This window comes from Hyalella azteca, unplaced genomic scaffold, assembly GCF_000764305.2.
Source record: "Hyalella azteca isolate HAZT.00-mixed unplaced genomic scaffold, Hazt_2.0.2 contig8798, whole genome shotgun sequence".
In the NCBI taxonomy this organism is placed as follows: Eukaryota; Metazoa; Arthropoda; class Malacostraca; order Amphipoda; family Hyalellidae; genus Hyalella; species Hyalella azteca.
Genome location: NW_025938883.1, coordinates 56,796 through 80,187, shown reverse-complemented (window position 1 = coordinate 80,187; position 23,392 = coordinate 56,796). Strand labels below are relative to the sequence as shown.

Here is a 23,392-nt window from a genome sequence, read left to right as displayed (position 1 = left end):
TGATTGATTCTGCTTGTCTTGTTTGATTTAATAATAAAATCTTTAATTTCGAAGTTAAATTATATATAATTATCATCGTGCTAAAAAAACGTTTTTCGTAAGCAACAAATATTGCAACTCAATGAATAAGGAGTGGGTTACAGCCTTGAACTAAATTTGTTAACCATTGTTCGGAACTTCGGAATATTAACCCTTCAAAACTCGTTAGAAGCCCGTTCAAAACTCGTTACGCACCCGAGGTTCGTTTCGTTCAATCCACTGCGCGGTTCTCCGTCGAATCTCCGAGATAATGCGAGATTCTTTACTCTCAAACACGTGAACAAGTCGATCTGCAATTGGAGGAGGCAGCTTTTGGTATGTATTTCTGTTTCTATAAACGTAGCTATATCTATATGTATTGTAATTCCCCGAAAAATAGTTTCATAAATTCATTTGTGGGTAAAATAATTCATTTGTGGGTAAAATAATTCATTCTAGAATAAAATTGTTGGGCTGTAGGCTAATTGAATCACTCCTCTGAGTCGAAGATTAGGAGTTGGAGTTTTATTGAATTTATTTATATATTGAATCACTCCAGCACAGAATGCTGTGCTCAGTGTGCTGGCAATCTAATTTAGGAGGACTAATAAATTTAACATTCTCATCATTATCTCATGCACTGATGCACATGCAGAGATGCCAAGCTTTGCATTTGTCAAAATATACTTTCATTTTTTTATGCCTATTGCTGTGTGGAAGAAATTACTGAATTCTGAAATGTTATTTGATATGTTGAAAATCTGTCAGACAGTCAGAGCATGACACATGAGTTGCAAGAATGGTGAAGAACCTAGGCTAAAGGCTTGAATTTTGAAAGCATTAAACCAATAAACATGGACAAGGAGTCAAGGACTGTGCACTGTACTGACTCAGTCTGACTGTAGAGTCCATGAGTCCACTGTCCATGACCAACCTTATTGCTGCCTAAAGTTCTATAAATTGCAGAAAATCTAGTTATACTTAATCATCTTATAGCTTGGCAGCCGCAGCATTCCAGCAGATGCTGCTCTCACTCTCAGTGCTCTGAACTTGCTGGGGCTGGCCACTGCTCAGCTCATAAAAGATATGCACACATTGACTCATAGTCATAAAAATACTTATCATATCATCATGATCAAATAATGATCAGAAGTTTATTCAGAACTACCGTCAAACAGGGTAATAAGTAAATAAGGGACGGTTTTGAGCGTTTTTCCTTAATAACTTTAAACTTCTTGCCATGAAACATTTCATAAACGAGTTTGGAGTAATTTTAAAGGTATTTGCGAGGGCTATTGTATGGCATCTTTGAAAAAATTCCATATGCTATTTGTAAGGTGCCAGATGCAAAATAAAAGCCTCCTGACTCCTGAGCCTGTTTTTACCCTGGGAATGGGGTAATAAGGGACACTCAAAATACAACTCATTTTAAAACATTTGAAGCATGCAGATTGCAGAGTGTACTCATCCTGTCATCCATTACTAACAATACTCTGAAGTCTTCTTCTTCCTCCTTTGTAGTTTGTAGATGATGTAGATGTAAAATAAATTATATTTTCTGTGATTTTTACTTGTTTTTCCTTTATTGATATGATATTACCATTCTCCATATATTACTATATTAGTATTGATGTGATATTACCTAATCCATGGACATGCCATTGAGCATTGACAATAACCTTGTCCCCTGCAAGCTTCATATCAGCTGCCATGTAGCATTTCTTCTGTAGGTAAGCTTACAGGATGTCTTGTAATTTTGCATCATTTTAATTGAGTCAAGTGAATTCACTATAACAAAAAAGATTGTAAAAAACATACCGTAAAATGGGGTAACTTTGACCACTTTTTTTTCAAAATGATGCCATTTTTTTACTAGATAAGTTAAACTTAAATTGAAACATGCAAAATACAAGTCTATACTCTAGCTTTACTTACCATAAATTGCTGGCTCCTGCCTCTCATAGTTTTGATGTATCCCCAAATGGGCAAAATGTGACCACCTAATGGCAGCCGTGATGGGGTGACATAGACCGGTTTGGAAATTCAGTTAAAATTACCATATATAAGACTCTGTACAGTCTGAAACATAAAGAAAAAAACATTAATAGGTATATCAAACATAAAATATGTTATATAGGTACCTATGGTAATTTTAACTTAATTTCCAAGCCGGTCAATGTTACCCCGTCACGGCTGCCATTAGGTGGTCAAAGTTACCCCATTGGGGGGTGACGCCCCCATTTGCAAACTATGACACTTTTCTCAAATTTGTCTTTTGCATATGTAACTAGAAGAGTTCTACTACAAAGCATCAAAACCTGGAGTTATTTTACCAAAAAATAAAAAAAATTGGAGGGGGTACTCCCACAGGCTTTAAATAATAGCTCTTTTTTGTGGGTCACATTTTTAATTTTTTAACCTATTAGATATGCAAACTTTTTAAATCTTTCTATTGTGTTACGTAGCTTCAGTATTAGGCCTTTGATGGCCATTGACAAAATTTTGTTGAATCGAATCGTTTTTGAGTTTTGGGGGTTTTTGTTAAAAAAACGAAAAGTGGTCAAAGTTACCCCGCCGGTCAAAGTAACCCCATTTTATGGTACCTGAAACACAATATTACATATTATTATTATTACACAATATTATTATTTTTGTGTATAATACACAAAAATACATATTTTTGTGACAACCATCATATTTTTTGAAAAAAAAAATTGTGGTTTAGGTTAATCACTTTTCATTCTATGTTGCCCGGTGCACAATTGTATCTATGACTTTCTATGCACAGTTTGGTGATGACTGATGATGCCCTAATTTTTTTTTGTCAAGTGAAATTTTTTTGCTGAGCAAGGTAAAATAATCAAAATTCTTTGTTTTTAATTTATTATTTTTTTTTTTTTGTTAACTGGAGCCTTTGCTAACCAAGGCTCTACTGTAAATGTGTTTTTAGGGGTGTCTCTTATTGCCCCGTCATGCAGAAATGACTGCATTTTTTTCTGGAGTGATATACTCCAATTCTGTCAATCACATTTTTAAGTCAACACCTGTGTGCAACTTTTATGTGAGTAAAATTTTTTAATAAGGAGAATTTTTTTTTGCTTCAGACCTTAGCAGAGGTACTTTTTCAAAATCTCAATTTTTACCCTTTTTTTCAAGGATTTTTTTAGAGGTAGTAAATGAACAATTTCCTAACTTGCTTTATGCTACATAGATAGGAAAACTGTTGAACTTTATGCCACTATTTTTTGTTTTGCAATATTTTAATTAGCTTAGCTGCTACATTATTTCTATGGAATGTTGGAGCACTGTCCCTTATTACCCCGCCCGTCCCTTATTACCCCATTTGATGGTAGATTTTGTAAGTTTCAATTACCACAATGAGATATATAAATATCTGTTTCAATCTTGTTAGAAAGTTTGTAGCATTTTACTTTTGTTTATAAAGTACATAGATTATTTCTAATGAAGATTATCAAAATTATTGCTGTGGTGTATTGAGATAGTTGGGTAGCATTGATGGTGGTAGTATAGTTCTATGATAGTATTTCTAGGTGTTTTTATTGATTAAACTAACTATTTAAAGTACTATTGACAGTCGCAGAGCTCTGTAAATCAGAGGGATAACTGTAATAAGTTTATTCAGAAGATTCCAATGTTAATCAGATCAGAATGCTGTTACTCTAGAATTAAAGTGATCATGTATGATGGTATTCATTTTTAAATATTGTTTTGAAGGCAAACTTTTTATTTGCTTCTTATGTTATAATTAAAACTTTGGAAGTGTTTTTGCCTGATTCTAATTGATAATGCCCACCGGAAAAATGAGGTTGAAGATTTGAATCCAATGTTTTATTGAATCAACGTTGATTAAACATTGTTTCAACATTATTTACTTGGTAGTATGGGGTAGTAAATTGCATGTGTACATTTATACATTTCCCTGACCCTGAGGATGCTGAATTAATTCCCCCCTCCCCACTTTGCACTCCTTTTTTAATTTTGTACTCTTATTTTTTCAGATGGGCTGAGAAGAATGAATGTACAAGCTCTCTGCAACGTGTGTGAGAACACATTCAATAGTACCACTCACAAGCCTCTAGTCTTGCAGTGTGGTCATACTTATTGCCTAGCCTGTCTTAAAGACATCGAGACTTCGGGCAAGAAACTATGTCCGTCATGCAGAGAAGAGTGGCGGGGCAACTCGAATAAGCTACCAATTTGCTACATGCTGATACCTGGTGCAAACATGGCACCTAAAGCTGCTGGTGATGCAACTGGCAATAAAGTTGACTATAACATGTGCTTGTTGCACTCGTGCACCATAGAACACTGGTGCTGCCACTGTCAAGTTGCCACCTGCAAAAAGTGCATTTCTGAGATGCATTATGCTCATGGACAGGTTGCTTTTGAAAATGTTGTTGGTCAAGAAATTGACATAGAACAAATAAAGCAATCATTAAATGGAAATCTTGGGAACAAGTTTAAAGAAGGCCTGAAAAATTCAATCAGCCTATGCAATGAAGGACTGGCATTGATGGAGTCAATGAAAGAGATTGAGACTAAGCTATTGTCATGGAAGAAACATCTCCTGGCTCAAGAAAAGAATTTGTCAGCTTGTATGGAGGATTTAGAAAACACAAGCGAAGCAGCATTGAAAGCAAAGTTTGATGCCTTCTTGAAAACAATGTCATGGTGTGATGTGGTTAAAGAAATTCTTTTATCAGAATTCCAATTACCTGCACTGAAAGTAGATGACTTTGGTGGAGGACTTCAGGTAATTATTAATTTACTGACATTTAAGTATTAGCACCTGTACCCTTCTCAGCATTTATGCTTCTTGAATCAAATCATTTAATTGGATTTGGTGTCATTTTTACAACACTTCTCTTTAACTTCACTTCTTGTTTGTCTGTCTGTCTGTCTGTCTGCTACAAATCTTATAATCGAAATTTAACACACTCTACTTATCCTATCGATCTGAAATTTTGCACACTTGCGTAAAGTTGGAGACAATGCATGAATCAAATGACAAAATAAATGATTTTAAAAATTATGTTTTTTTTCATTATTAAAAAAATTGAAAAAATAATTTTATCAGGCACAAATCTAATAACTGATATTTGACACACTTTTACCTGTCAAATTGATCTGAAATTTTGCACACTAGTGTGAAGTCGGAGGTAATGCATGAATCAATTGACAGAAAAAATAATTTTGAAAAAAATTTTATATATTAAAAAAATTGAATTTTTTTTAATAATCGAAAATAAAATGAGAAATTTATTGTACATCTTTAACATTGGAGACACTGGATTCTTCAGAAGTGTTGTCTTTAAAAAGTAATATTTAAACATATATTTTTTAAAGTTCATCTACAATATCACGGGAACAGGCAAATAGATCATAAAATTTAAAGATTTGCACACTGACAACTAACTTTAATATATACCTGTTACTTACGAGTGTAATTCAAGTAGAGGGTTCTGTATTGATGAGTAAATAAAAAGAAATATCAATGAAAACCATGTGTTACTTTAATTTTTATTAATGGCAATTTATCTAAATACTCATAAAAATTGCCCTAGAGATTTTTTGTTTGTTTAACAAATAGCCCTTGTCCTTGTACAAACATATCTGACATCATGCCATTGTATCTTAGGCTCTTGCCTAGCATCCAGCATTTGAAGCTAATTGGTTTCTTGAAGTAGAGTTTTAATGTTACTTTTTCTTCATGACTAATACTGGTTTAAAATATTTTTATAGTCACTAAATGAAGATCTGGAAGCTGAGAAGCGACACCTGCTGCCAAAAGAGTTACCAGCATTGGCAAAAAATGTTTCCATTAATGGAGAAAGAATGAGCAAGAAAATTTTGCAAGTACGGCCAATTATTCCAGTGGGTGACAAGGCCACAGTCACAGTGGTATCCTCTGTGGAGGACCCCATCACTAGCCTGCAGGATCTTCTCTTATACCTGATGAATGGTCGCACTGTTATACACCTGCGGTTGTTGGATTCTTTTTTCAATGGGAACAGCAGCAGTGCAGATGATTTCATCAGACTGCAACTTTTCTTGCACAAAAAATTTGGGTAAATGTAAAACCAGTTTATTGCCAATTAAATTCTTTCAAATATGATTTTTAGTGTACATCTAAAAACTGTCAATCATAAAGTGAATTCACGTTGCCAACATATCTTGGTATTGATGCAACCTAGTGAAATACTGTGTAAGTTAAACCAAAATAACTAGAATAAATTTCTAACAGGGCACACCTAGCATCGTTCTATGGTCACCTTGTATACTCCACTTGGGCAAAGATTGATGTTGGATTGCCCCAACTTGGGCTGCACCTCCAGTCTGGAGCTGACGTGGCTGATGTCAACAAGATCCTGAATGACAACTTTGATGTAAAGAACGTTAAGCCCGGTAGGTTCAATGGTAGAGCAAATAGCTTCAATTTTTTAAATGCTGTTATCAATTTCATAAAATATGCAACTTGATTTGAAAACAATAATAGATTTATGCTACTTCAAAGTACAATCCTCTACATTATCCCATGCCGATAGTGGCATGTGATTCAAAGGTTCTACTTAAAATGTTCATATTTCCACAAATTTACAGTTGTACATAAAACAATGAGTGAATTAACTGGTCACTGTTATGCTTAGTCTGTTGGTGGTTAGTTATTATTTTTGTACTATGTTACAGGAGAATTAACTTGTAATCCAATTTAACTTAGCTGTGGATGCTGAATTGGTCCAATAATGGTGTATGTAAAAGATGTATCATATAAATTAGATTATTCGGGATTTAAAGGCGTGCCGAGAGTGTCAATAAATAATAATTATTATTTAGCAGATATCACTGTAAAATTTAATGTGATAGAATGGAATTTCTAGATAACAAATTTTAAGTTTGGGAGTGAGAAGCACAAGCAGTTGATGGCTCACAAGCTCATCAGGCTGCTGAAAGATATTAAAATACTAATAAACTCCACTGCAGTAACATTAGAATCCTTTTATTGTATGTTGTGATAATCTATCACATCAAAACTTGGATAAGTAATTAACAGACAGGATTTTCAAATGAAGTTCTAATTTAAACACACAAGCAAGTTTTAACTTTCATTATGAGGAATGAAAAATTTTCATACACTTTTATCACCTTAGATCTTGAATATAATATCATTTCAGTATCGTTTTTACGTGTTGGTACGGTATAACAATTGGCTTGTATTGAAAGTGCAGGTTTGTGAAGAAAATCAAATTCGAAATTGTGTCTAGTGTACCGTAGTAGACTTAATTACAGAACATGAATAAAAATGAATTGATAGCATCGTTTACACCAACGTAATGATTGTGAAACAGCACACAGGAAACTGCTGCGGTGACTAGAGTGGAAGCTGAATTACCACTTCTTCAAATGCAGACCTAAATATGAGAATTAAGATAAGCAGAGTAACTTGTCTGAACGCTGGCTATAGCTGAACTGACTGCCTGAACTCTAGCTAAACTCATGGTTGAACACGAGCTGAGCTTGTTCAACCATGAGCTGAACTAGTTCAACCATGAGCTGAACTAATTCAACCATGAGCTGAACTTGTTCAACCATGAGCTGAACTAGTTCAACCATGAGCTGAACTTGTTCAACCATGAGCTGAACTAGTTCAACCATGATTGTATAATAGGGTGGGTCAATAGCATGTGTATAATAGGGTGTTTCAATAGCATGTGTATATGTAATAGGGTGGGTCAATAGCATGTGTATAATAGAGTGGGTCAATGGGATGTGTATAATAGAGTGGGTCAATGGGATGTGTATAATAGAGTGGGTCAATACCAGCTGAAGAATAGGGAAGGTTATTATGAGCATTGAACTTGGATGATTATCAGTAGGAACTGTGAAATGGGGCGGATCAATACGGCTGCAAAATAAGATTGGTTAATACAAGTGTCCTGATAGAGTTGATTAATACAAGCTGCAAACTAAGACGGACTAATACGAGCTGTAAAATTCAGCGGGCAATTAAGAGCTGCAAAATAAGACAGGCAAATACGAGCCCTTAAAGTGGGCATACATAAGCTGCGAAATAAGGTGGGCATATACGAGCTGCAAAATAAGGCAAGTTAATAGATGTGCAAAATAAATGAGGTGGTTTAGTTCAGGCTGCAAGAAGTGAGTGTGTTTATGCAGGCTGCAAGATGGGTGATGGTGAATACGTCAGAACTTGACGGGAACTGAAATATTGGTGGCTCAAGCCTCAAACTTGATTCAAATAAAGAGAGGGAAAATTTGTGGGCCTTGATGGCCTCACCAAAACACCTGAGCACCTTGATGGCCTCACCAACACACCTGAGGACCTTGATGGCCTCACCAACACACCAGAGGACCTTGATGGCCTCATCAACACACCTGAGGACCTTGATGGCCTCATCAACACACCTGAGGCTGTCTCTTATACACATCTAGATGTGTATAAGAGACAGGAACTAGTTCAACCATGAGCTGAACTAGTTCAACCATGAGCTGAACTGACAGCCGACCTAAACTACCACTTTTAACCAACGGGACACCTTGAATTCGACCTGAAATGCAATAACCAATTTTGAACACATTGTATTTTTTAAGTGACAAAAAAAAACTTTCGATGGTGTTAATAATTTCCTCCAGAATGTGATAATTGAAAGTAATTTGCTTGCAGCTCCCGGCGAACACTCGAGTAGCAATGGAGCCTCGGCTCTGATGACCGGAGAGCCGTTCATAGCAGGTCAGTTCTTAATTGAATTTGAAATAAACGTTTAAAATGTTCGTAAGGTTCTGCCTCCTTGACATTTTAACTGGAATAATTATTCGAAACCTTCATTGCTTGCAAGTCCCCCATTTTTAATTTCTGATGGACGTCTGCAATTGGACAGAGTTTCAAGGAAAATTTCAAAACACGAGATGATATGACTAATGGAAAGCTAAACTATAGGAAAAATGTATTAATTGTTATCTCCCCACCTATAACATGCACATATTTCGATCCTGGATGTATGAATGAGAAGCAGCTGTTATCCGTCAAATTTCCAAAATTACCAACATATTTGCAGTCATTTGCGAATAAGCCATAGCATCTATGAGAGACTTTTTTATCCCGCTATTAACATTGTTTCCATTTGCTTGTCATTTTCATTCGAATTGAAGTAAAATTATTGGATATAGATTGAGAAAATAATTATTCATATGATTCTTTTATTTTTTGTGACTTGTTCACAGAGATCTAAGAACTGGATTTTGATCAGATATTTTCAAACTAATGCCCATGCAGATATTGCCATCAACAAAAGCATCAATGAGAACGATATCGTGGCGCGCCTGGAGCTGAAGACTAACAGGCTGTACCGACTGCACTTGGTGAAACTGGAAGATGGAGACTGGGACAGATGCAGCGGCGTGGTCAGACGTTTGCTCTCATGCACTCTCAATGGCAAGCTGTGAGTTACTTATATGCTTTTTGAAGCAGTGTGTTCTGAAGCAGATTAGTGACAATTTCATGCTTCCGGTAGTAATTTTCACTCTATGCCTATATTTTCCACTATATATTATATTCCGATATATATTTCTCTTTATATTCACCGCTAATCCTGTAGATAGAAATGTGCGTCGAAATAAAATGTAAAAATTTACCTAGAGCAGTAAGTTTTCATTCGCATTTCATACCAACTGTTTTACGGAAATATAATTAATAAATTTATTATGACATTTTTACTATGCTCTGAGCCAAGTAAAAAATGTCACTGAAGAAATTAATTTGGTGCAAATTACTTGGAATGTTATTTTACGTGTTATTTTTTACAACACTTCTCTTTAACTTCACTTCTTGTTTGTCTGTTTGTTTGTCTGTCTGTCTGTCTGTCTGTCTGCTACAAATCTTAAAATCTATTTTTAACACACTTCTACCTCTCCAATCGATTTGAAATTTTGCACACTTGCGTAAAGTTGAGACAATGCATGAATCGATTGACAGAATAAATTTTTGAAAATAATTTTTTTTCAATATTAAAAAAACTGAAAAAATAATTTTGTCAGCTACAAATCTTATAATTAATATTTGACACACTTTTACCTGTCCAATTGATATGAAATTTTGCACACTTGCGTAAAGTCAGAGACAATGCATGAATCAATTGACAGAATAAATAATTTTGAAAATTTCATTTCTTTTATGTACTATTAAAATAATTTAAAAATTAATTTTTTAATAGTCGAAATTAAAATTAGAAATTCATTGTACATGATTTACATTGGAGACACTGGATTTTTTAGAAGTGTTGTCTTTAAAAAGTAATTTTTAAACGCATATTATTTTTCTTCAATATTGTAATAAACGATTTTGCACGAATTTGTCCTTGTGTCATACATGTGATATCATATGAGCAAATAACGACAAAATCGTTGACACCGGCTTTATGTGTTATTATTGATGCACGTTCAGCAATCATTTGCAATATCCATTTTTCTTTCAAATCCTGACATCATTTCTTGCCTCAGGGACCACGAACTTTGGATCCACGATTGCAGTGGCTTATCAGCAGGCGTCATGGCGCAAGTTGCGAATTATTTGTACAATAACACGAGTATTGGCACACTGAGAATGAATAATCATTCAATGGAGGAAGCCCAGCAACATGAGGTGGCTGCACAATGCTCTCAATGGCACACCACCATACATTTCAGCATTCCGTCTTTTTAAAGTTTTCTGTCAACCGCTGGGAAACCTGAATGTTAAGTAAGGACGTACGTAAGTTTTCTACCGCTATGTTTACATTAAGATCGTTTTTTCATCTACTCCTATTTTTGATGGAGATTTTTTATTAAAGTGATAAATTTAGTTAAAGCTTAATGTTTAATATTTCGTTGGTAAACAATATTTCATACATGCCTACTAGCAGGATTTCAAACTCTAGCAGGTGAGACTTGTAGCTGAAATTTCGTTTTTAGCAATCTTTAGTGTTGTTAAATTGACTTATGTGCGGTATCAACATTTCGATATGCGAAGCAGCCTGAAAAAATTTTTTTTCAACTGTGAATTTCGGTGGATACGTTCACCTGTCTCAAACATTTGATCAGAACACGCTTTTTTACTGTCAAGCGTTCTGCTGCGAATTAGAATGTAAGTTTGATCAACTGGATGGTTTAAGTTTGTTTCTAAGTAAAGGCATTAGCTCCTAGAATCTTAAAAATCAACCGCTAAATATTTTTTTGTGAATGAAATGGATATTATGGTGCCAATAATTAATCAATATTCTCAGTTCGTGTTTGGATTACTTTTTTTTCAAATTTGCTTTTTGCTTTTCATTGTTCCCTTCTTTATGTACTGTTATTTTTGATTATTAGTACGCATTCAGACTGCAATCATCTTTTCATTTTTATTCTTGTTGATTTTTATTCAATTAATGTTACAAAGCTTGACCGGCAACTCGAAAAATTGATCTTAACTAATAATTTTCATCAACTGTCACACTGATAAGTGCATGGTTTCTTAGTTCAAAGTTCAACCGTGGATAAGTGTTTCTAAGAACAACGAGCGTCACTTCAATAGGGGCGAGATGGCAGAAGAGGCAAGCGAACATGTCCCTGTGGCTGAAGCTCATTCATTATTATTATTCCTTGGGAAACCGTGATGACGTGAAGCCGCGGTAGGTGAAGCGCGTTATAGCGAAGAATTACTGTAGTTGCCATCAAATGGTTGTGTGCTGTGACATGGATTGTAGACGAGCGATCATCTCGATATGGTTGAGAGTACGGCATATGGTTCAAAATGAACGGGTCCAGAGCGTGTAATCGTTCAACTCGAGCTACTGGCAGAAGAGGCAGGCGAACAGGTCCCGGTGGCTGAACCTCCGCTGCAGTCACGGGTACATTTGAAATATTCTGCAAGCGACGTGAAGAACACGATGAGTAGCGAGATTTATTTAATGATACTTGATTAGGACGATGTCAAATGTTTGTTAGAAAGCACTGGAAATTCAAAAACATCCTACCGGCTATTATGTCATTCTCTTCTGTCTCTTTAGATAAATTCAAAGTTTAGACCCGAATCAGTTTTAAGCGTATTTATTCTAGAAAATTCCATTTTACTCGCGTAGTGTCAATTAATTCACAAATTGCATCCGACAGTCGTAACGCGATCAGGATAACTAACTTTAGGCTATGGAGTGAGGTTCAACAGCAATTCATTCAACTGAAGCGAGGAGAAAGTAGTACTGTAAATTTTTACATGGATATTGCCCTACCACTGCTCGGAAATAAGGCAGTCTCCTGAATACTGGATCATTTGAATCGAGATGAGGTATGAAAAATGGAAGTCCATACAAACTAACAAATTCATTAATACCCTAAAGAAACGGCAGAAAATTAACATTAACCGATTAGATACTGGGGAAAGTAATGCAAGAATAAACCGAACTCTGTCATGAAGTGAGAAAAATAATACAAAATAGGCCCTGATTATGCTACATTGAATGTCCCACTGAATCTATTTGGAAGGAAGATGTTTAAAAATATTCTGATACACGGTTATCAATACGTTTGGAAGTTGGATGACTATAATATTAATTCCAGAATGTTCAGTTTGAATTGGTGGGTTTAATCTAGGTTTTGATTTGGAGAGGGTTTGTACGGTGAAGTGATCGATTAAAAGCAAAAATAAATGGTGAATCATATTTGTAATTGAAACTTCAGTTCCCAACAGCTAGAAAAAAATTTATTTCAAATTATTTTGTTAACTGGAAAAAGTGCCCGTCATCCAAGGCGCTCTAAATAGATGGCATGCAAGTGGCAGCTACGAGATATCAGTTCTGGGTCAAAATCTAAAGTATGTGATCAAAGGAAAGGATAAAAAAAGAACATCAAGCCCTCGATAAGATAAGAAAGCCCGACTGGCTCCCTTATTTTTATAACCACTTTGTGTTCTCGAAATTGCAAAACCCGTTCCACAAACAAATAATCTGCACGCTCAGCATAGTTACCTATGATCAAGTCCAGCAGTAATGAGTAGCTCGTGTCTTCGGGAGGTAGAGACTGTCGGACTACATTGCTTGTCACTTCCAGTAGCTGGCCACTTCCATGCAAGACTCGATGAGAAGGAGCTTGTCTGTCGTCCCGATTGTTTTCAACGACCGCACGAAGTTGCATTGCACTTTAAAATCCAATTACAAGAGATACAACATCTGCGGAGTCAATGCCTGCTTTGTTTTGATTGCAGAAAGTGGTTCTTTCATTCCAAAGACACTCTGAACACACATGTATGTAAAATTCCAGCGGGTGATATTTGCAGCGATGAACTTTTTTTAGACGAACTCTGTAACCTCTGACCCCATGGCAAGACGATGGTTCCTGTTCATAAGTGCAATTACAGCCTTGATCCTGTCAATGGACTAATTACTCTTGTGCGTCCTTCCTGCTAGCTTTTGAGCACGAGTGAGCACATGGTTTACTGTTATGGTGGCGTCGACAGTGTCCTTGATGACCAAATTTAGCGTATAGTCCACACAAAGCAAAGAATTGTCAATAAAGTCGCACTAGGAGTTGTAGCTTTGACATTGGCACCATTGACACTGGAACTGTTCCTGGTGCGAGATCGGCTACCCTAGAAATTAATATAAAATCAACCAAAGTATCATCATCAGGAATTCAACGCAATCAAGTATAAAATAACTGTAAAAATCAGAAATTACCACAAAAAAACGTTAAGGAATCATATCAAAGCCAAAAGGTTTGTTTTATTTTACCATAATATGACCTAGAGTCTGCATTTCTCTAGAGTAAATACTTTCATGAAGTAAAGTTCTACACTTGAGACGCAGTCACCGCACACAACCGTGCTCTAAATATGACGATGCTGACATAATTATCGAGGGAGTGGTATGGAGAATTGGCCTTTTTATTATAAGCTTTAACAATTACTTTAATGATCTAGTGTTCAAAAACCGAAACTTTCTCGCCAGACTTTCAGCTACGGGACACATCGAAAACATGAATGCCATCAGAGGATGGCATATATATGTATATATATTTTGAACGTTCTAATTAATTAAAATTCAAAGCTAATGAAAATACAGCTAAAAATAGCCGTATCATTTTATTTAACATTTACACACTATTTAGAATAAGGTGTAGACTTTATTTCGTTAGAAGATTATGCTGCCTATTCTTATCAATTTATTTTCTTTTCAATTATTTTAACAGAATTTTATCGACACCAATCATAATAATTATAAAGGCGAATGAACTGCAATTACGTACAAACGCTGAGTACAATTACAGCAGTAGTAGTAGTAGTTTAGTGGTCATACAAAAAGTACAATAATAAGATATACGCAACTGTCCACATGGTTGGGTAGTGGAACCAGTTCACTTGACTGTATTTACTCTAGGGCATGGAACCAGTACATAATTCGTAAAATTAGTCGGAGAACCAAAGCTATCGTCTCCGGAAAATTATCAATGGAGAAATTCATTGCAATTGCAATTTCTCTTTCTCATTCATCACGGGGTTCTTAAACATTTTCGTCCTTGTATTATCTTCAAGATGAAAGAATACACATGTATAGTCGGCCAAAAATGTGGTCACAATCGACATACAAAGCTATAATGAATATTTCCACACATACAACCCGTCATTATCCACAAAAAATTATGAAAAATTTGGGATTTCCTGATCTAGGAATAACATCGTTTTTACAAGTGACAAGCATTTTGAAAAGCAGCTAGTTAGGTACAAAAACAAACCATTCGGACATTATTTAAAATACATATGCTAGATGAGTAGGTGCAACTCGAAACATTAGGAGTTTTTTCGAGACATCAATAGCTTTGACACCAACAGCTGTGGCGATCATAGCCCTGGCAAAAAGAACTGTGGCGCCAACCGTTGTGGCACCAACAACAGAGGCACTACCAGCTGTGGCACCAACAACAACGGCACTACTAGCTGTGGCACCAAAAACAACGGCACTACCAGCTGTGGCACCAACAACAACGGCACTACCAGCTGTGGCACCAACAGCTCAGCACCAACAACAGTGACACCAGTTACTAAAATTAAGGAGAATGACCATCGTAATACTTATCAAGAAAAGTCGACATTTTACTAGGTGCTTTTGTGCTTGATAGCGAAGTTCGTCCGTGACTGGAAAAAATTCGCAACAGAGAGCAAGCAACACCAGGCTATTTCATGGCGACGTGACGGTTATCAACACATCAGACAAGGTCATAGTCAAACATTTTGAGAAATCCAGCATAAAATAGGTACAGCTAACTGTCCCTAGAAATAACAGCACTAAAAATTTATCAGGTAACAAACTAGGAATTAATTTAATTTAATTTAAATTAAATTTGAAGTAACATCCATCTTGTTAACCGCAACAAAATTAATCGTTTACCGGTATCCACACGGCACAAACTAGATGCACTTAAGGGGACCGACTACCCTCCGGAAAAACTTCTACAGTTATTATCCGATCATCATGAAACTTCACATACATACGTAAAATGTAAAAAAAATAACATTTTGCCCATATGAATTTTTCGAAAAAATTGATAGAAAACGTGAAATTCATAGAAAACGGCTAAAAAGGGGTACTTTAGAAAATCTATCTCATCCTACAAATATCATCCTACAACATCGAGACACATATCATTCGGTTCGTAAGGACCATACCTATAGATTTGATGATCATTTTTCTCATTTTCCCCTTAGTTTCTTTATTATGCCCGTTTTATCCCATTTTTCTAATTTTTTCTCATTTTTCCCCCCTTCTCCCTCATATAAAAAACGAACCAGACAGAAATTCAAAAAAATTATCATCAGTTCTATAGGTATGGTCTTTACGAATCGAATGGTATGTCTCATTGCTGTAGCTTGAAAACTGTAGGAGGAGATAGGTTTGCCGTGCAACCAATCGGAGGTCTTCAGGACGCCCAAAAAACTGCCGGGCGGCACGTAAAATGACGTAAAAGAGTCGAAACGTAGCTAACTTACCGCAACCAAGCCTTAAAACTAAGTGAGGAAGGCATAGAGCGAGTGGCTGCACACCTTTCACCTCGCTGTCATGATGGGCCCTGAAAGACCTGGCTGTATCTGGCAGTATATCAAGTCACGCCCCGTAATTAATGCCTTAGGAATTTGTTAAGGCCGCCCCCCACCGCCCCCCGTTCCATGGGGCGTGGTGAACGTAAAAATGGAGGTAGAAAGATGATTCTGCTACCAATGGAATCGTCAGAAAGTAAGCTTTAAGATGAGTATAAGCACCGGATAATGCAATGATTGGCCGCTTTACGTCAGACGTTCCTTTTTAGTGTGTCCACCCTTCTAATTAATCCCATAGGCTTTAGTTAAGGGCTCTAAAAACTCCCTCCCTTTGGGGGGCTGTTACGAAATCATTTTTCGACGTAGAGGGATGATTCTGGTACGGTTGGATGCGTCAAAAACTAAGCTTTAAGATGAGCACAAAAACCGGAAAACGCCAAAATTGAAAATTCTAGGGTAGTCGGTCCCCTTAAAGCATGCACATATATTTAGCCTTGTAACTCTTAGCTTACATCATAAATTAGCTAATAATTTAAAAGCAAAAAAAGAAAATGGGAAGGAAATTCATCAAAATTTAACTGAACGAGCCGCATTCTCCATAATGTCATACATAACTGATTCAATTATTACATACAATTGATGAGGATACAAATTTTAAAGTAATTTTTGTACGTGTGTTACATGCCAAGTTGTGATAACAAAGTTCTTATTCTGAAAAAAATATCGATGACATAAGAGTACCTTTACATATCCAATTTGTCAGTTCTATTTGCCGCTCAGTACTTATATAACTGGCGCTATCTATATCTATAGAACACTATCGGTTCCCTGAAGTAAGAAACACAAATTTCATTCCATACTCAACAAAATTTGCGAATCTGAGTATAAGATCCTATTCTTCAAGCAAAGAATTTAATTATGACAACAACTCTTACAATTAGTTTCCAAGGTCGTTCAGGGTTCACATTTGAAATAAATATATTAGTTATTTCCTACTGCACGGCAGAATATAACCTCTCCAGCCTGGTTGAGTGGGCCACCCACATCAGCTCTGCGCCTGGTTGAGTGGGCTACCCACATCAGCTCTGCACCTGGTTGAGTGGGCTACCCACATCAACTCTGCGCCTGGTTGAGTGGGCTACCCACATCAGCTCTGCACCTGGTTGTGTGGGCTACCCACATCAGCTCTGCACCTGGTTGAGTGGGCTACCCACATCAACTCTGCGCCTGGTTGAGTGGGCTACCCACATCATGTCTCTTATACACATCTAGATGTGTATAAGAGACAGTAACATGGCANATAAGGCTATAAGTAGGTAGTCTTTAACTATTTGACTACTTGTTATATATTGATTACAATATACAATTTAAATGTGTTAGATAGCTTATTATACAGGGTGGGCCAGAACTGATTAAACAGTTTTGAGGCGAAATAAAAGAGAAATGGAGGTACACGAAGAAGAAAGTTAATTTTCCTCAAGATTAGCATCTGTCTCTTATACACATCTAGATGTGTATAAGAGACAGCAACACACCTGAGGACCTTGATGGCCTCATCAACACACCTGAGGACCTTGATGGCCTCATCAACACACCTGAGGACCTTGATGGCCTCATCAACACACCAGAGGACCTTGATGGCCTCAGCAACACACCTGAGGACCTTGATGGCCTCATCAACACACCTGATGGCCTCATCAACACAACTTAAGGCGTTGATTGCCTCATCAAAACGCCTGATGGCCTCACCAACACACCTGAGGACCTTGATGGCCTCATCAAAACGCCTGATGGCCACACCAACACACCTGAGGACCTTGATGGCCTCACCAACACACCTGAGGACCTTGATGGCCTCATCAACACCTGATGCAGACACGACGTCGTCCAGTTTATTTGTGTTCTCCACAAGCAGCGCCGCAGAAGCTCGTGCTGCGGCTGCTTCCTTAGCTGCTGTTGCTGCAGCCGCTGCTTCTGATTGCTGCTTCTGCTGCTGCTCAGCACAAGAATTTGTCAGCACTGATTTGAATTGATATAAAAAATCACAGTTAAACCATGGGATTAAAACTTATTAATGCTTTGGTACTTCATCCAATAGAAATTTCAATGTGAGGTGAAGCCCACAGAAAATATGTTTAGTTAAACAACAAATAGTGATGAAATAATCAAGATAAATCAAGCAAAAACATGAAGAAATCCTGTATTTTTTCCTCTTTCTTCTGCCATACGAGTGGAAGGCACAGATTATTTTTAATTGCATCATTTGATTCTAGTATGACAATCACAGCTCAACAATGGTTTCATAATAGGACAAATAGAATCAATTTTTGCCATAGGGTAGTGCATATATGTGAATAAATATTAAAAAATCCATAAAGAGAATTGATTATTGTACGACAATCACAGCTCAACAATGGTTTTATAATAGGACAAATAGAGTCAAATTTTGCCATAGGGTAGTGCATATATGTGAATTATTAAAAAATTCATAAAGAGAATTTTTTTATGATTTGGTTTTCTAATTCAAACATTACTTATCACTGCAGCTTATAAAAATTATTTTTCATTGTTACTGTGAGGTAAGGACACCTTGCTTGCAAAACAATTCTGCGTCTAACCTGCACTTGGAACCTGGTGACTTTGGCAGGTGGTGGAGGTTTGCCAGCAACACCCCCAACTGACGCAGCCTCCTGCTCCGCCAGCAGTCTAATCTCTTGCTTGCGCTGTAGCTCCTCCAGACGCTTCTTTTCCCGCTCTTCCTGTAAGAATAAATCAACCTTATAAAACTTGATGATATCTACTTTGAATAGACTTGTTAAATCTATTGGTTACTGTTTATTTCAGTTTTTATTGTTATCTTTCCCAACAGATTGGATGATTTACAGTAGATTTACTGATCTAGATTTCACTACAGCAATGATTCCCATGTATAAAATTCATTCCATCGCAGATGGTTGTTTCTACCACCAATTGTTTACAGGTTTTATTGAGGATAGCTTTAATCTTCCCTCTGTATAGTAGAGTTAATGTCCTAGCTTCATTATCATGAGTCAGATGGCATCAGAGTCACTAACTCAATCTTTCACTGATATTAACTACACATACTTGTGCCAGAAAGTTTAAGTTATATCACATTGTTCTCATTCTTGACTAAATTTATTGAATTGTGCTCACTAGATTCTTCAATTTTAACTCAATTTACTAAGTAACAAATAATTTAGTATATTTTTGTATGCCAGGTTCAACTCAAAGAGACCAATATAGTATAATAAAACCTAGTGGGCCTAATAATTCCTTTACTTTATCAAGGCTAAGCTCTATAATTTATTTCATACATCAAAATCTATTTTTCAAATTATTTCACACCTTTTCAGAGTGGCAAAATTTTACAACTTCATTGCTTATTGAAAAACTACACTGCTGACTCTAATAAATATTCTGTTATAAACAATTCCATCAAAAAACACTAGGCACAACATGAAGACTTTTACAAAAAAAAACTGAATGGAAAATAAACTTGTAATTTAGAGTTTAAAAATTTAATGTCATATAACTGTAAATGTTTTTCTGTACCGTCAACCGGGGCTACTCGGGACAAGCGGGGCTACTCGGGACAGGCCACCAACATGGCGTAAAACTGTTGTAGTAGCGAAACTAATTGGAATATTACAAAACTAAAAATAGTGGCGTAAACGTCAACATTTTTCCTATCTATGTAGTATAAAGGAAGTCGAAAAATATTACATTTACTTGCTTTGAAAAATTCCTGAAAAAATGGTGAAAAAATATATTTTGTAAAGTTACAACTGCTAAGGTATGTAGCAAAAAAATATTCGCCGTATTAAAAAATTTTACTTACGTAAAAGTTGCACCCAGGTGTCGGCTTGAAAACATAATTGACAGAATTTGCCTATCTCATTCCAAAAAGAAATGGCAGCCATTTCTGCACGGCGGGGCTACTCCGGACACCCCCAAAAACACATTTACGGGAGAACCTCAGTTAGCAAAGGCTCCAATTGCGAAAAAAATTGATTAAAAACAAAGAATATTGATCACATTTTCCTTGCTCAGCGAAAAAAATTTCACTTATTGAAAAATTTGTGCATCATAGGTCATCACAAAATTGTGCATAGCATGTCATGTATAGAATTGTGCACTAGGCATCATAAAATGAAAAGTAATTGACCTAAACTATGATTTATTTCTCCAAAAGATACGTTGGTTGTCACTGAAACATTCCTTTCTGTTTCAGGTATGTTTTTCACTATCTTTTTTACTATAGTAAATTCACTTAACCCAATTAAAATTATGTAAAATTATGAGCCGTCCTGTAAGCTTACAGATACCAAAAAATGCTATAAGGCTGCTGATATGAAGCTTGCAGTGGACAAGGTTGTTGTAAATGCTCAATGGCATGTTTATGAAATGTTTCATCGTAAGTTAGTTAGTTAGTTTAGTGGCCAAATGTTTACTAGCACTTCAGCTATTTAGCTATCTCGCACCGAAAGTCAAGATGAACATCACCATAGAGGTGGAAGGTCTCAATTATTCATCACCCACAAGGGGCGGAAGGTCTCAATTGTCCAGCCCGCTGAAGCTGGCTCGAAAGAAGCAGCGTTAGCATCTCAAAAGAGACGAAGTGACAAGGAGGGACAGGTGAAAAGCATCAGAAACGAAGACACTCGAACAAGAGGTTGCTTACACGGGATGTCGGCCGCCCGCACGAGAGAGACAGAGAAGGGAAATGTAAGGAATCCTACCTACATAATAACTTAACCCCACAACTGAGACCTACAGACACCGCGAGCTCAGCGGTGGGGTGCTCAGGAACAATCCCCCTAGGAACGCGAAATCCTATAGGACTTCTGATGAGCACAGACACCCATCAGAAGTCCCCCCTGAGGGGTGTTTCATCGTAAGAAGTTATTAACAGTTATTAACAAAACAACGATCAAATCTGTCCCGAGTAGCCCCGGTTGACAGTATGTGAAGACTTCGGCTAGACACACACATTTCTTACTCCATGGCTATTCAACAAGACTTCATGGACAACAGTTCATATCCCATTGTTCAATAAATCACAATTCAAAACCTCATTTTCAGGGATGCCTTCATGTACAAAAAACATAAAATGAAAAAATGTACAAACAATATATAGAGGTCTAATTGTTAAATTCAGCAACTTGGCTTAGCTTCACAGTGTCAATTTGGAAACTCAACAAGGTTTAATCACTCTTATTTTAAAACTGATCTTACTTTGCAAATACAATCATAATTCAATTGATCAAAAACTAAGATGAATTACATAATTATTAAATTATTTGAATACCTCACCTTTCTTTGATTTTTCTTGGCCACATTCTTATCATCATCTTGCCACATGGCATCTTCTGCAGCTTTCACCATCTGTTCTTTGACTGCAGCAGCTTTGGTTGCCTTACGTTCCTTGGCACTAACTGCCTTGGAATTTTCCCCTTTAAACTTTTTAGGCATTTTTTTGGATGAACTTTACTAAAACTAATCTATCTCACTAGCCACAAAATGAACTTAAATTGCAATTAATCTAATTTAGGGTGTACATAGACTAAAATCTGATGTCAAACAGGATTTATTGAATGACAATGAATTTCCATGTAATTCTTGGCAAAAAAACGCCTCCCTGCAAAGCAGAAGAAAAATTTATGGAAGTGGAATAAAAAGATAAGTTATAAAATACAAGGAAATCACTGTTGTTAAAAAATCAAGTTTTAATAATTGCATCATAAATCATTAGAGGATTCATATTATGGGAGAAGTATTTATAGACAAGAGACACCTTTTATCTCTATCAGTCCCCCACCTAGAAGTCGGCATCCACAGTTTTGTCTTCAAACCGTGTAGGGATCTTCAGCTTATGAAGCAAGAACTTTGCCTGAGTTTGAACTGAGCTGAGATGCTCAGCTAGTTCTTCTTCAGAATTACGTCCCAATGCAAGCCACATCCGATGGTTGCTTAGATCATCCAAAACTCTGTTCAATGAAGCCTGTTGTCTTGTAGTCAATACTTTGTGAACAGCACATCTACCATTTGAAATTTCTTTACCATCAAGGGATGGATTTTCAGTCGTTACAACCGAGGTAGCAGCAGTGGCCTGGGTGCTCATTTCATCTTGCACTGGCTCTGTCTCGCACTGGCAGTTGAGTGAAAATGCAGACAATATGGCATACAATGAACCTATTTCATGCAATACATGAGCTGCTTGCTGCCATCCTTTAACATACCCATCAGTGTATTGCCTTTCCTTCCCAGCCCTGGTCCCATGAGTCTCCCCTAGGATTGAGTGATCTTGTTCAAGAGCCTCTACTGCATCAAATAAGTCATCACTCATCTTAGTTGGAGTGCTGCAAATCAGGGAAGAACATTAGCAAACATTAAAATCTGTGTAAGAAATATATGACAGTAATATAATTTACATTACAATATGAGCCAATACTTGAAATTAATTAATATTTCTATAGCAGAGAAAGGGTCTGAAAGTATCTTTTCAAGTAACTAGTTGTTGCAGGAGTTACTTGACTTGCAATCTTATTCATAACAAGACTTTGAGGTATGGTATATATTTTGACGAGATGAATGTTCAAGAAAATAAAGCCAAAGTGGAAAACTGCTATTAAATACAGAAATTGTAAGGCTCATCAATGAAATATTGTGAAAAAAGATAGTGAAAAAGTGGCATCAAAACAAAGCACAGCTGAGCAAAAAATAAAATAAGTCATCTTCTTAGTAAACAAGGTGACCAGACTGATAGGCAAGGGACAACAATGGTGGAGGTTGTCATTTCATTACATATGTTAAAAAAGACTGCTCAAGTGCAAATTCAGTGGTGAAAACACTTCTCCATATTTTGCAATTTACAATCAATATGGCTAAAGACAAATAAAGTGTAAAAATAAGATTTACTAAAATATTGCAGTGCCACGATCACTTCAATTATGGTGGCAATGAAATCTTACCGCTCTAAAGTCATGGTTTGATTGAAATATTGTGGCTAGTAATTGTCAGATTTCATGAAATTTTCAACTTTTGCAGTTCAGTAAAGTTGATCAATTCTGGAGAGGTATTATATAAACAGGTTTATACATGTCTCATATTGGATTGTAAAACATGAAACCAGGCATTTCTTATATAATGCAGCTAATATTTTGGCACTGAGCAAGTTAACAGGCTGGATTAATCTTTAATGTATGAACCAACACCCCATGAATTTCTTCTTTTATAATCAGTACCACACTCATATCAAAATATCCTGCACTCTGGCCA

At 36.4% G+C, this 23,392-nt stretch overlaps 3 protein-coding genes across 3 annotated transcripts; 1 reads left to right on the top strand and 2 right to left on the bottom strand.

The window, feature by feature from the left end:
- The first annotated feature begins 226 nt into the window (after positions 1-226).
- Positions 227-11,298, top strand: LOC108665988. Its single transcript, XM_018152800.2, has 7 exons — positions 227-354; positions 4,038-4,792; positions 5,782-6,107; positions 6,284-6,444; positions 8,720-8,785; positions 9,329-9,494; positions 10,552-11,298. The coding sequence occupies exons 2-7, from the start codon at positions 4,052-4,054 to the stop codon at positions 10,751-10,753; spliced, it is 1,662 nt and encodes a 553-aa protein (XP_018008289.1). The 5' UTR covers positions 227-354; positions 4,038-4,051; the 3' UTR covers positions 10,754-11,298.
- Positions 11,299-17,720: 6,422 nt separating this feature from the next.
- On the bottom strand, positions 17,721-21,586 carry LOC108665987 (coiled-coil domain-containing protein 124; the record flags this gene model as incomplete). Its single annotated transcript, XM_018152799.2, has 4 exons — positions 21,428-21,586; positions 18,712-18,852; positions 17,902-18,086; positions 17,721-17,778 (listed from the first exon to the last, which is right to left on the bottom strand). Coding segments are annotated over exons 1-4 (543 nt in total), but the record flags the coding sequence as incomplete, so codon positions are not given.
- A 98-nt stretch (positions 21,587-21,684) lies between these two features.
- On the bottom strand, positions 21,685-22,513 carry LOC125178307. Its single transcript, XM_047881764.1, has 2 exons — positions 21,933-22,513; positions 21,685-21,752 (listed from the first exon to the last, which is right to left on the bottom strand). The coding sequence occupies exon 1, from the start codon at positions 22,458-22,460 to the stop codon at positions 21,933-21,935; it is 528 nt and encodes a 175-aa protein (XP_047737720.1). The 5' UTR covers positions 22,461-22,513; the 3' UTR covers positions 21,685-21,752.
- Between the last annotated feature and the right edge of the window lie 879 nt (positions 22,514-23,392).

Bases quoted from the DNA above. Each gene is read 5' to 3' on its own strand.
- LOC108665988 (XM_018152800.2), top strand. From the start codon at position 4,052: ATGAATGTACAAGCTCTCTGCAACGTGTGTGAGAACACATTCAATAGT. The intron at 6,445-8,719 runs GTAGGTTCAATG...ATTTGCTTGCAG, and splicing joins TGTAAAGAACGTTAAGCCCG to CTCCCGGCGAACACTCGAGT. The intron at 8,786-9,328 runs GTCAGTTCTTAA...ATGCCCATGCAG, and splicing joins CGGAGAGCCGTTCATAGCAG to ATATTGCCATCAACAAAAGC.
- LOC125178307 (XM_047881764.1), bottom strand. From the start codon at position 22,460: ATGAGTGATGACTTATTTGATGCAGTAGAGGCTCTTGAACAAGATCAC.